This window comes from Eretmochelys imbricata, chromosome 16, assembly GCF_965152235.1.
Source record: "Eretmochelys imbricata isolate rEreImb1 chromosome 16, rEreImb1.hap1, whole genome shotgun sequence".
Taxonomy (NCBI): domain Eukaryota; kingdom Metazoa; phylum Chordata; order Testudines; family Cheloniidae; genus Eretmochelys; species Eretmochelys imbricata.
The window spans coordinates 22432687-22445527 of record NC_135587.1 but is presented as its reverse complement, the minus strand read 5'-3'; the positions used below and the strand labels follow the sequence as shown (position 1 = coordinate 22445527).

The 12841-nt window shown below is 42.3% G+C and overlaps 2 protein-coding genes across 2 annotated transcripts in view; both read left to right on the top strand.

Annotated features, from left to right (window-relative positions):
- The window catches only part of C5 (complement C5), a 63965-nt gene extending 61670 nt beyond the window's left edge, over positions 1-2295 (top strand). The window contains exon 33 of the mRNA XM_077835611.1: positions 2207-2295. Within this exon, the coding sequence (XP_077691737.1) occupies positions 2207-2290 (84 nt within the window). The 3' untranslated portion in view covers positions 2291-2295. The remainder of the gene's footprint in view (positions 1-2206) is intronic.
- A 26-nt stretch (positions 2296-2321) lies between these two features.
- TRAF1 (TNF receptor associated factor 1) overlaps positions 2322-12841 on the top strand; it is a 57056-nt gene continuing 46536 nt past the window's right edge. The window contains exons 1-4 of the mRNA XM_077835613.1: positions 2322-2413; positions 2813-3126; positions 6255-6330; positions 7812-7910. Of these exons, the coding sequence (XP_077691739.1) occupies positions 2903-3126; positions 6255-6330; positions 7812-7910 (399 nt within the window). The 5' untranslated portion in view covers positions 2322-2413; positions 2813-2902. The remainder of the gene's footprint in view (positions 2414-2812; positions 3127-6254; positions 6331-7811; positions 7911-12841) is intronic.

Below are 12841 nucleotides of genomic sequence, written 5' to 3'. Positions count from 1 at the left end.
TCCTCATTGGTGCACCTGCCCATCACTCCCTGATTCGGCTCCCTTGTGCTGAAACAGTTTACCCAATTGCAACTTAAAACCACAAAACCCGGGAAATTTAAAATTAAGGCTGAAAAAGTCCCAGATGTCTTTACTTAATCCTTTTATGAGCAGGTGTTGCAGAAGTCTTGAGCACTGGGTAATATTCCTGGTTGTAAGTATTGCTTGAGCTGGGCATGATGCGTGATTTAAAGCATGGTCTATCAGTAGTTTTCCTCTTTCATCTTAGAGTTTCCTGGCTTTTGTGGGTTTAGCACAGACACTTAATGATATTTCAGCAAATTAGGTTGCTCTGTGGTTTTAATTTTATACAAAGTCAGCTCACTTCAAAAGCCTTTTACTGCTATGTACATCCTGCCAATAACAGCAATGTGAATTTGTCAAAATTGCTGGTCTTGCAGTAAAAAAAATTGACCGAAAACCCACAGAGGTCTTGATCGGTGGTACAACAGTGCCTAGAGCTTTGGATAATACCTTATTGACTTGAATTGAGCTATATTGATTTATACCAGTGGAGGATTTGGCCCTTAATATTTATAGCTGGATGGGGAAATAAGGATCATATTCTCAAAAAACACATGAAGCCTTTATATTTAGAAAATAAGAATGGATGGTGTAACATTCTTACAAAAGGGAGTGTGTGAACCTAGAAAAGTAGCTGGCAAGGAAAATGACACCTGAAATGATATCAACTGTCTGAGATAGATACAGGAACTGAGAAACAGTCAAACAAAATCCAGAGCAGTGGAAGTGCAGCCCGCTGCTAAAACTGAAGGAGCCACCTTATGAGTCTTTAGTTTTGCTTTTTGCTATTCTGCCCGAGGGGCTCGTGCCCTCCAAGGCTATCACTTGGAGTTATATTGAAGAAGAATCCTGAGCCAGACGTAGGGTATGTCTACTCTTCAATTAAACATCTGCAGCTGCCCCATGTCAACTGACAGGCTCAGGCTGCAGGACTGTAAAATTGTGCTTGACATTTGGGCTCGAGCTGGAGTCCAAGCTCTGAGACCCTGTGAGGGGGGAGGGTCCCAGAGCCTGGGCTCCAGCCCAAGCCCCGACATCTACACTGCAATTTTACAGCCCCGCAGCCTGACCCCCACGAGCCAGAGTCAGCTGACGGGCCAGCCATGGGTGTTTACGTGCTGCGTAGACATACCCTTAAAGGCTTGTCTGAGGCTCTAGTCTCTACAGTCAGCAAGTTTATAGGGTGAGATGCCAATGTGTAAATGCTGAGCGTAGCTCTTTCTGTAACTGTGGTGTTTGTTGTTTAGAAGTGCTGTCACCACTTAGACAATGTTCATTCTTGAGTTTCTGGCTTCTCTACTGGTGAAAATGTCTTTTCTTTATAAAATGAATACCACTAATAATAATCCTTATAGAAGACTTCTCATCCATAGGTGTCAAAGCACTTTGCAAAGGTAGGTGAGCATTATCAATCCCATTTAACACCTGAGGAAACTGAGCACTAGGGGTCAGATTCTGAAAGGCATTCAGGTGCCTAAAAATGCAGATGCCTAATGGGATTTTAAAAAGTGTCCAGATGCTTAATTCCCATTAAAATCAATGGGAGATAAGTGTCTAGACTCCTATCTGCATCTTTAGGCACTTAACACTTTTTTAAAAATCTGACTTGAGGAGATGAAGTAATTTACAAAAGGTCAAGGAACAAGTGTGTGGTGGAACTGGGAACACAAGCCCCTTCTGATTTCCACCCTTGTACTCTATCCATTAAACCTCAGAGCTGTATCCCTTCATTTTAAAAAATATTAATAAAAGGGCACTGTTGGATTGCAAATAAAAATTGTAAAATCATGACCTGTATTATGAAATAATTTAGATGATTAAGAATGAAAAAATGAAAGCATTTACTTTTTCTTCATTCCTGTTGATTTGTTTATTTGTAGCATGCTGTTCCGCCCATAAAATAGATCAGACAAATCCGTTTCACTTTCTGAATGGTCATGCATTAAAATAATGCACATTTTTCATTGGTTGAAATTTAAAAAAAAAACAGAAATATTTCTATTGATTTTTAGATTTTGTGAAATCTTGTCTTTATAAAAGTGAAATTTGGGTCCTAAATCAACATGATGCTGCCCCTTTCACAAGGAAAACATTTTTTTAAGCCTTGTTCTTACCCAACTATGTCTCTTCTTTATTCTTTTAGCATGACGTAGGGCTTGTCTACGCTACCCGCCTGATCGGCAGGCAGCGATCGATCCAACAGGGGTCAATTTATTGTGTCCAGTAGAGAAGCGATAAATCGACCACTGAGTGCTCTACCGTCGACTCTGGTACTCCATCAGAATGAGAAGCGTAAGCGGAGTCATTGGGAGAACGTCAACTGTCGACTTACTGCAGTGAAGACACCGCGGTAAGTAGATATAAGTACGTTGACTTCAGCTACGCTATTCACATAGCTGAAGTTGCGTATCTTAGATCGACCCTGCACGGTAGTGTAGACAAGCCCTGAGGAGTGAAAAGTGTTTCACACCTCAGTTTTGGTCAAAATAGTACAGCAGCCTTATCCATGGTAAAATTCCACAGTATATTATTGATTTTTCCAAATATATCTTATACGTAAATGGCCCATTATCAAATTAGTTTAGATAATCAGGCTCCCACTGTAATCCAGAAATATTTTCTCCTCTCTGAGTGCTTATACTTTAGATTGATTGATTGACTGACTGCAGTTCATCATTACAATAAGGAATTCAGAGGGGGAAAAACACCCCCAAAACACACTTTCATGTATTCTTTTCTGCATTCTCAGAATTATTACGTACGAGTCTGAAGTTTTTAGATGGAAGTTTGTATACGAATAATGGGAACAGCTTTAGACTGAAGCCTTTAGACCATCTTCATGGCAGAACACACTGTAGAGCCCCAGCATTTGGAGGATTTCGCATCAGGAATTGATACATCGGCTATGAGTAGCTCACCTGCTTCTGGAGAGGCTCTGGAGAAGTATATGGCTGATGTTTCCTCTAAATATATTTGTCCTCTATGCAAAATGTTTCTGGAGAATCCAGCACAGGTGCCATGTGGTCACAGCTACTGCATGTCCTGCGTTGAATGGTTATTAAGGTAATCCTATTATACTGAACGTAGTAACTGCGATTAGGTAGTGTCACTACGGCCCTCATGAGCAAAACTGTCCTGGAACTAGATCCAATATCTGCAAAACTGTCTGAAAAAAAGATATGATATCAGAGCCCTGTCATACAAATCTCATCTCATTGAAGTGATCCTTATACTTGAGAACTACTCATGTGAGTGAGAGTTATGGGTTGGTTATGGTTATGTTGGTAGTTTTTTTTATTAAGATACCACTTTATATTTCTCAGCATCCCGTAAGGGGTTAGATGATGCCATGCTTTGAACTGGATATTGATTCAGGATGGGATTTTGACAATTGTCCAGATGATTTAGGAGCACAACTTCCATTTGCTTTCATTCAGGCTGACAGCCAATGAGACTTGAGTATTTTTCAAAATCTCAGCCTACATAAATATTGAATAGAGTATTTTAATACAATTTTCATGTGTACAAATTATTATAGAAGATTGTGGGGTTTTAATATTACTTTTTATTTTTGAGGTCCATACTTGGAGAGAGGGAAAGAGAATGAATATTGTATTTTAAATTTGTTACATCTCGGGAATTGGTACTTACATAAATATGATTAAAATATCTCATTAGTATGAAGCAAAGACCATGACTTGATCAAGACTGGGGATTTTTCTTTTTTAATTTCTATTTACATGAAAAATTGCATCATTATCTATACTTCTTTCCAAAGCAAATATTCCTGTTTGATTAGATTGCAGCCCCAGTTTTCAAATATGACCACCTCACTAGAATGTCCAAAATATAGAATTTTTGTTACTCAAAGCCTAAATATGTGGCTTCTCACAATATCGCATTCCCCTTATTTCCTTGTTGTTTTTCACTGACCCATTTAAGTCAGTCTCGTTTTAAATTGTTCACTGTCTGATTACAGGTTATAGAATGCAAAGATGTCATTTTGTTTTGGCAGTCAGGTTCAGTCTTGGGATGGTGCTGTAGAAAGGGGCCTCAAACACAGTTCAAATTTGGACAAAGTTGGCGTGTGTGTTTGGATCTAGGGTTTCAATTCTAATTCTGTCTAATAACAATAGTAAACCAGTGATTTATATAAGGGAAGAGGTGGGGATTAAGGGGAGCCAGAGAAAATCTTTCTCCGCCCCACCCCCTCACCACCCAGTATCTGTTTTCTGGCCAGAGAATGCAATTAAAATGAAGAATATATAGGACAGCATGCTCTGTGCCCCCAGTTTCCCTTTTGGTTACACAGGTACAATCCCACTGACTTCATGTGATCTATGTGAAATTCACTGGGGCGGGTGAGGGGAAGTCATATACGGCTCTTATTTCCATGCCTTGCATTGTCATTTGCTGAATATATTTAACTCATTCTGCAGCTTTAAGAGCTGTATATGACTTCCCCTCACCCGCCCCTGTGAATTTCACATAGATCACATGAAGTCAGTGGGATTGTACCTGTGTAACCAAAAGGGAAACTGGATCCAAAGAGCATGCTGTACTATATATTCTTCATTTTAATTGCATTGGCATCTTTTTCAGAGAGACAGAAACATTGTGAAGATTCCACGATGGGTCAGGTTCAGTCTCTTAGAGGAGCTCGATTGTGTTGTTTGAAATGGCAAAAATGGCCTATAAATGGATAACTGCAGTTTTCAAAGCCTTGTTATAGGTGGGAAAACTTTTCTCAGAAACCTCCAAGCAAACACCAGAACTCTGAAAAGGAGGATCAGGGGCTCTTAGAACCCAAGTATTAATTTATCAGGTGGTTTTGTAAATGATAGTGACAACAGGACACATAACCAATCAACAATGAACTGAAAGGTGATCACTGACTTGCGTATGAGGCGATTCGGTTGTACAGGATACAGTTTTCCAACCTTCTCATGTTTCTATGTCTCATGGTGGACACCACAGGGGTCAGAAAATTCGTGATACAGCTTATTAATTTCTGCTCAGCATGGCTAGAACCCAAATCTGGAATGGCCATGAAAAACCTGGTTTGTTAGCTGCCTGCTAAATCTGGTATAATTTATGGCTTCTTGGCACCACCAAGGGTGTGAATGCTTAGACAGCAGTCCAGACTTCTGTAGGCATAAGTGGAGATATTCTGGTCATAAAGAATGAGAAACTTATTCTTCAGCATCTCTGCTGCACATAAAATCACAGACACTTTTTTGGCCTAAGGGGAGCTGTTTAGTGATTTGTTTTTAATGCCTTGCTTTCTGAGCAAAGACAAGATATTTTTCCTTCTTAAGAAAGTTTGATGGTACTTTTGTGGGAGACCCAAGAAAAGGAAAGGATGACTAGAGTCTCATCTTCCCACATGTCCCATATGCATACCCATGCCAACCCTTACCTTGGGGAATTGAAAGGTTGAATGGACTAGTAATAGAAGATTTCACCTCTGGGTCACCCTTCATATCCAGGCTGGTAGTTATCAAATGCATTTATCATGTAATGGCTGCTTGATGGTGTGCAAAACAAGTTTGGGACTCCGTCCAGTTTCCAAACAGATGTCCACATTCTAAAAACCACTATCAGAACTGACATTAAATGGCCTCCTTCTCCGTCTCGGCAGAGAGGCTGGGATTGAACAGGCACGAAGGCAGCCTGACTCCGCACCCCAGAGGTTATCCCTTTGTGCTAGGATAGACTCATATTTGCATCACTGTGTGGGGAATGTTGTAGTGCCCATGCTATCCCTGTTCTATGGATAAACAGAGGACTTTGTTCTCCAGGGCTGCCGTTCCACTTCCTTTCCATGGATGCTAAACTGTCACTAATATATATTTGTAATGCTTTGCTTGGTTGTTGCAAACAGTTCCAAATCATGCCTGGTCTGTACACTGCATTAGTTGTGCTCTAAGGCAGAGTGGGCCCAAACAATCTCTAGAATAATTTATGGTAATTATCAGGCTTGAATTTTCCCCTCAGTGGTGGTAGGCAAAGGGCCAAATTCCCTTCTCATTAGTGCTCGTGCAACCCAGTTGATTCGCCAATAAAACTGAGAGGAGAATGTGGCCCAAAGTATGAATTTATATGAGTTTTTAGTTTTAATTGACTAGCTGCCCAAATGCAATGACATTTCCAAGAGTTTTACTTTTAAAATTGCTTTTTTTTCCTCTCAGAAACATCCCTGATCCAGAGTGTTTACTGTGTGGAGAGAAAATAGTCACTGATGATGCAATTTTTAACTTCGGCTCTGTGAGTAATTTTGCTCATTAATCCCCAAAGCTTTTTTAAGAAACGTAAGAAGAAAACTCTATATCCCAATAATACCAGGATATAAACTCAAATGGCAGAGAGAATTGCAATAAAATATTTGATGGGATTGTCTAAACAGTCTGCCTTTGAACACTCCTTTTCTATTTCTGCAGTGTTTAATGTGTTGCTGTGTGACTGTAGCTGGGTTTTAGAGACTTATTTCTCTCATATGGGTGATGATGACTATGCTCAGACACCTTACTCTTCTTTCTTCTTCTCACGTCTGATTTTAAAGCCTCAGAAACACTGACTCAGCCATCCCTTCTAACACGGCAACGTAGATAATGTGTATAAAGCATATTGAAATTAATATATGAAAAGCACCACATGCTGTATTCAAATAACATTATGACTGGGTGCACACAGCTAAAATATCAGTAAACTACAGGTTCTGGCCTTAACTTGCATTGTAGGTAAGCTCTGCAGTGGACTAAGATCACTGGGCCAAATTCAGCCCTGGTGGTAGTAAGTGGAACTCCCATTGTGTTTGTGTAATGTGCTAAGAAAGTATATATTAAATATAGCTGTCGTCTCCTGGAAACAGATAATGTTGAACATTTCAATCAGCACACTAATTCACCTTTTCTCCTCAAATTTGTGGCAGAGATACATGAATAAGCCAAATTATCAGTATTAGGAATTATGCATGTAAATGTCTGGTACACTGAAAGAACAGCTTATGTGGACTCAATATGACGATGACAAGCTTTGACGATCTTGCACAGTTTATCATGTTATATAGGAAAGTTACAACAGTATTGTGGTTGCAGTACTGGGTTGGGGTGATCAGGATTCTATTCCTGGCTCTGCCAACAGACTTGCTGTTTGACCCTGGGCAAGTCACTGTAAAAATCTCCATCTCTGTTTCCCCCTCTCTACAATGGGGGTAACAATGTTTACCTAATTTACAGGGTGCTGTGAGGCTGAATTGATGATTTTTTGTAAAGTGCTTTGAGATCCACAGATGGAAGGTGTAGTATCGTTTGATAGATTTTCAGTTTTTTGAGATAATTAAATAAATCTCAAATACAATACAAAATATCTCTTAAAAATTTTAGAAGACTACACTTTACTTAGCCCAGCACATTTCATGGGTACTGATAACACAAATGTTCTTGATGCATTTGCATTCTAAGCAAAAATACATGCTAGTGATTAAGATTGCTAACACGATATTATGTTGAAAGAACTAAATAGCATGATTATGCTGAGGCTGTCCTGAAAACACAAGATCAGTTATTCGTTTTTCTTATTGCTAAAAAGTTTTCTCACTCCTCACCTGCATGGTCCCTATTTCTGAAGCTCTGTGTGCCTGCCTCTGAGTATTCTGGTTGCACAATGTAAATTGCAGTCAGATCATATATAATGTTATATTCTACATCATTCTCTTTATCAATTTCAATTATCATACTGTACTACAGATAAAACCGGATGAAGTCATGAGCAAGGAGATTGAAAGACTTACAATCAAGGGTCTGAGAGAGGGTTTTCTTCAGTCTGGACCACTGGACCCATATGAGGTAAGTGATTGTTAAAGTCAAGAAAGGGCCGTGTCAGAAATAAGGATATAGATTATGAGAAGTGACTTTGCAAGAGCAAGAACTTGTTTGCAACAGAATCTTCTAACCAATGTATATACAGCAGGGCCAAATACGGTAAGTTGGGCATTGGAGAGTTCTGTCAGGGCCAAGGGAGAGAAATCCTCCCTCAAAGCCCATTCATGGCCTCTATTGAAACTTCAGGGTTGCAGTAGCTTCCTACAGCTCCTCTAGATCATCTCTGCAAGGGGCATATGGAGCATTAGAACCTCTGGCCCCATGACCAAAAGTCTATATGCTGGAGCATAATGACTGTCACAGAACACAGCTCCATTGTGCACAATGATCCTTGCATAAGGTTCAGCATTGTACATCCCCTCCCCCGCCCGCAAGGGCAGGATTTGTCATGTACATAGCATTTAACCTGGCAGCCCCCATCCTCACAACACTACCCCATGACTGTGTTCATGAATCTTTTGGCAAAATCTATAGATCTTAAAAAGATTGGAAAGAATTATTATCTGCATTTTGCAGGTGAAGAAACTGAGGCATAGAGCAATTAAGTGATTTTTTTTCCAAGGTCACACAGTAGGTCACTGGCAGAGCTGGGAAATTAACCAGTCTCCTGATTCCCAATCGGGCATCCTATCCACTGGACTACACTGCTTCCCTGAACAAAAGGAAGGAAGGAATGGGAAAAAACAATAGATGGCTGCCTAAAGCCATTTCCTCTTTATTTCAAACAGACTCAGGAAAATGGCAACTAATTTATTTTAAGAATCAGCAAATCAATACAATCATAATGCTGATGTGCTAATAAAAAGCATCTACAGCTGAGGGAATTTGGAACTTCTGAGCAGCTTTAAGATAGCTGAAACTATGGTAACAAATATGGCCTTCCTGGCTGAGCATTAGTTGGATTCTGCGGTCCTGTTCGCAAGTCTAATTTCTGAAATGAAACTTGCGGCAAAGTTTTCAAAAGCACCTGACATTAGAACTGAAGTCTTGTTTCCAAAAGTGACATATGCACTTAGGAGCCTAAATCCTCTTGACTTTCAGTAAAACTTAATCTCTTAAGACACTAAAGCATGTCTACAGTGCAGTTAAACTCCTGCGGCTGGCCCATCTCAGCTGACCCAGGCTCCGGGGGCTTGGGCTATGGGCCTATTTAATTGTGGTGTAGACATTTGGGCTTGAGCTGGAGCCTGATCTCTGGGACCCCACAAGCCTGAACCTCTACACTGCAATTTTACAGCCCTGTGAGCCTCAGTCAGCTGACACAGGTTAGTTGTGGTTATTTCACTGCAGTGTAGACATACCCTTAGGCCCTTTTGAAAATTGTACCCCCGAGTTTATAGATCTGCTACCCCTTCAGGATTAATATAATTGTCCAGCATTGACTTTTTAAAAGTGCTAATCTTGGTAGCTTTCTGTTTTTACCCAGAATTTTCGCTCTAAATGCATAGTAAAGCCAGTGAGCCATTTAAAAAAGCACACATCTAAAACGTTGCAAATCTAGGGGAAGTTACCTTCCCAGCAAGAAGTGTCGTCATCTTCAGGCTCCATGTAGTGCGGGAGAACTAGCATGCATCTCTTCACGCATTCAAAATGAGAAAATTATATAAGAAAATTTCCATAGTCTCCAGCTCATTAAACTAGAAGAGGAAGGCTGAGTGACTTCAGACACTTATTATGACCTTATCCCAAGAGAGTCTGATCCCCAGCTATTCCCAGTGACTTTTAGGCTATGCCTACACTATGTGGAATATAGCAGCATAGCTACAGAGATGTATTATGCCAACATAATCCGATAGTGCAGTGGTTCCCAAACTTTAATAGCCTGCGAACCCCATTCACTAAATTGTGAAATCTCATGAACCTAAAAATCCTCCTAAAAATGAATATTTCCCAGGATTTAAGTTTAAATTTCCTCCGCGCTCCATGGGGCTCCTGCTTCTGGACCCCTTTGACCGCTCAGGTCAACTGAGCTCCACTGAGCTTGGGCTGCAGGTCCCACTGACTGCCAGGGCTCGGGCTACCAGCCCCAACTGCCCGACCCCGCTCTCCCTGGGGCTCGGGCTGCCAGCCCTGTGCAGAGCGCTGGGGTTTGGGCTGCCGGCTCTCCTGCTGACAGGGGCAGGGCTCAGGCTGCCAGCCCAAACTGCCTGGCCCCGCTCTCCCTGGGGCTTGGGCTGTCAGTCCCGTGCAGAGCGCTGGGGTTCAGGCTACCGGCTCCCCCACTCACGGGGGCAGGGCTCGGGCTGCCAGCCCCAACTGCCCTGCCCCGCTCTCCCTGGGGCTCGGGCTGTCTGCCCTGCAGCCAGGTCCCACCAGATTTATTTGGGCATAAGCTTTTGTGGGTAAAAAACTTGAAGAAGTGTGTTTTTTACCCACAAAAGCTTATGCCCTAATAAATCTGTTAGTCTTTAAGGTGCCACCGGAAGTCTCCAGATGTTTCAGACTCTGAATCCCAGCTGTAGTGGTTCCAAAGAAACAGGCATTTGAACGTGACAGTTTCGTACTCTGCCCAAGTGCCAACCTCCGCATGCATGATTGCCAGTCTGCCTACGTATTACATGTAGTGCACTGTGCCCGGAAAGCTGTATAAATTAGTCAAAATTTCTTCTCGCCTCTGCTAGAAAGCAAATGACTGGACTTGATTCCACCAAACTTGGCAGGATGACTAGGATGCTGTATAAGCAGGATTTTTCTAAAAATCATGCCCCACTATACCAGCACATTAAAGTCAAGCTGGTTTCTAAAATTAAAAAAAAGGTGCGTATGGTGATGTGCACTGATCTCTGTAAACAAAGGGTCCCATTGAAGATAATGAGGTTATAAGAAAGAGCAGAATTTGGGCCATTTGTTTTAAAATCCTCATTTTATATATTTCCAAGATAGCTTAAGAGTGAAAACTTTTTCCATTTGTCTATTTAGACCTTTCTAAACTGGTTCACACTGAACTCTCTTGGCAGATATGTTAGGCTTGAATTTGCTGAATCACTGAGGTAATAATATCTCTAAGGGTTAATACAACATAAGCCTCTAAGTCCTCATTTTTATATCTCTCTTTTTTTTTTTTTTTTTTAGAACTTCACCATTTGTATTTTAATGACTTATTAAACAGATAATTCATTCTGACAGGTTTTCATACTGGCACATGCAACAAGTTCATCTAGTTGACCCCGAGTTAATATACAATTGACCACACCAAAGTCCACCAACTTGTGCACAGACACATATGAAACTCCATGGTATATTCATGAGTGTTACTCTGCTCGGTCTAGCTACTATGACAAATCAGGGACAATTTGCCAAACTTCCTCCCACTCTTTCAGCCTTTGCTCATGCAGCACTGCAGAAAGCATTCGTATATTTAACCTCTTTCTGGCTCCTCCACAGATCAAATTAGGATTAGCACAGTACCATATCAGAACTTTTTTTGAATTACAGAATCTCCTGCAATAACAAAAGAAAAGTATGTGATCTGATTTGCAAGTTAACAGTCACTCCTTCTTAAACTAGCCTATCTTTACATAACTATTGTCATTCCTTCTTGACTGATCTTGAAATATATGTCATGACCAAGTGCTAGTTAAAGGATAAAATTGCTTGTCTGAGACAGTAGCATTCAAGTCTAAGCTACCATATTATTTTTATTTTGTTCTGATGAATCAAAAGGAATCTGAGACCATCTGGAATTAAGAGTAGGGTGACCATATTTCCCTATGCTGAATATGGGACACCCAGTAAAAGTACTCCTTCAAATGACTTCAGCGGCAATCAATCAGAACTATGCAGTACGAACGTTCAAGTTAACATCAAGTTGACTGAGCACCTGTTAAAAAGAAATACTGTATAGCTGGATCCTTTTTATTTACCTTCTTATCTTTAAGGCTTTAGGGTTCACACGGCGAGAGGTGACATACACACTTCCGTACATCTCTCTCACATGGGGGGTGACTGACCGACCCGCCCCACCCTGCCTGATGCTCTCTGCCCCCCATGACTGGCTGAGCCCCGGGGATGGACCCGCCTCTCCTGGTACATGATGCCACGTCTTCCCAAGGCAACATGTTGGGGGGGCCACGCAGGGTCACATGTTCCCCCTCCCCAAATTTCTGCTAGGGTTGATACCAGAATGTGGCCAGCAGCAGCCTTTCAGCACTGTGCAGGAGGAAAGGGACAGGAGCTGCTTCCAGCCACAGGAGCAAGGAAGGGATGACCTGGCCCGAGTCTTTGCAGAACTCATGTCTTCCCACCCACTCTGCTCCCTGTGACTGGAAGCATCTTGTCCCTTCCTGACCGCACAGTGTCAATAGGCAGCTAACACCTCCAGGCTGCTGCTGGCCACCGACATAACCCTGCTGCCACCTGTCCCCCAACTACAGCACAGGCAGGAATGGGTTAAGTCCTAAGGATGCGTTTTGCACCAGGGCCAAGGGAATCTGACTGCAGGGGCAGATGAAGAAGGTGCTAAGCCCCTGCCCAGGGGGCTGCTGTGGAGCCTGCAAGGTCAGGGTGTGAACAGACTGGAAATCACTTCCTGCCCCCGCCCACCACTCCAGAGCTTAGGTGAGGGGCAGAGAGCCAGCGCTGTGCGGGGTTTTGGCACATGCAGAGCTTGGCTCCTCCTGGCCAGTGCCCTGAGCTGGAGGGTCTTGGGCTTTCCCAGGGTGCCGGCCCAGCCAGAGGCAGTGGTGGAAGGAAGGAGCTTGCCCGGCCAGGCTGTTGGTGAGTTGAGCGTTCTGACCAGGGGCTGATTCTCCACGCAGAACTGGGAGCAGGACGCACCCCGCTGGGGGGATATGGAGGAGCATTGGGAATGGGGCGGGAGTGAAGGGGCAAAGCAGGGAGAGGAGGGGAGCACGTAAAAGGCTGATGGGTGGGCAGCAGAGGCTACCAGCCACTGC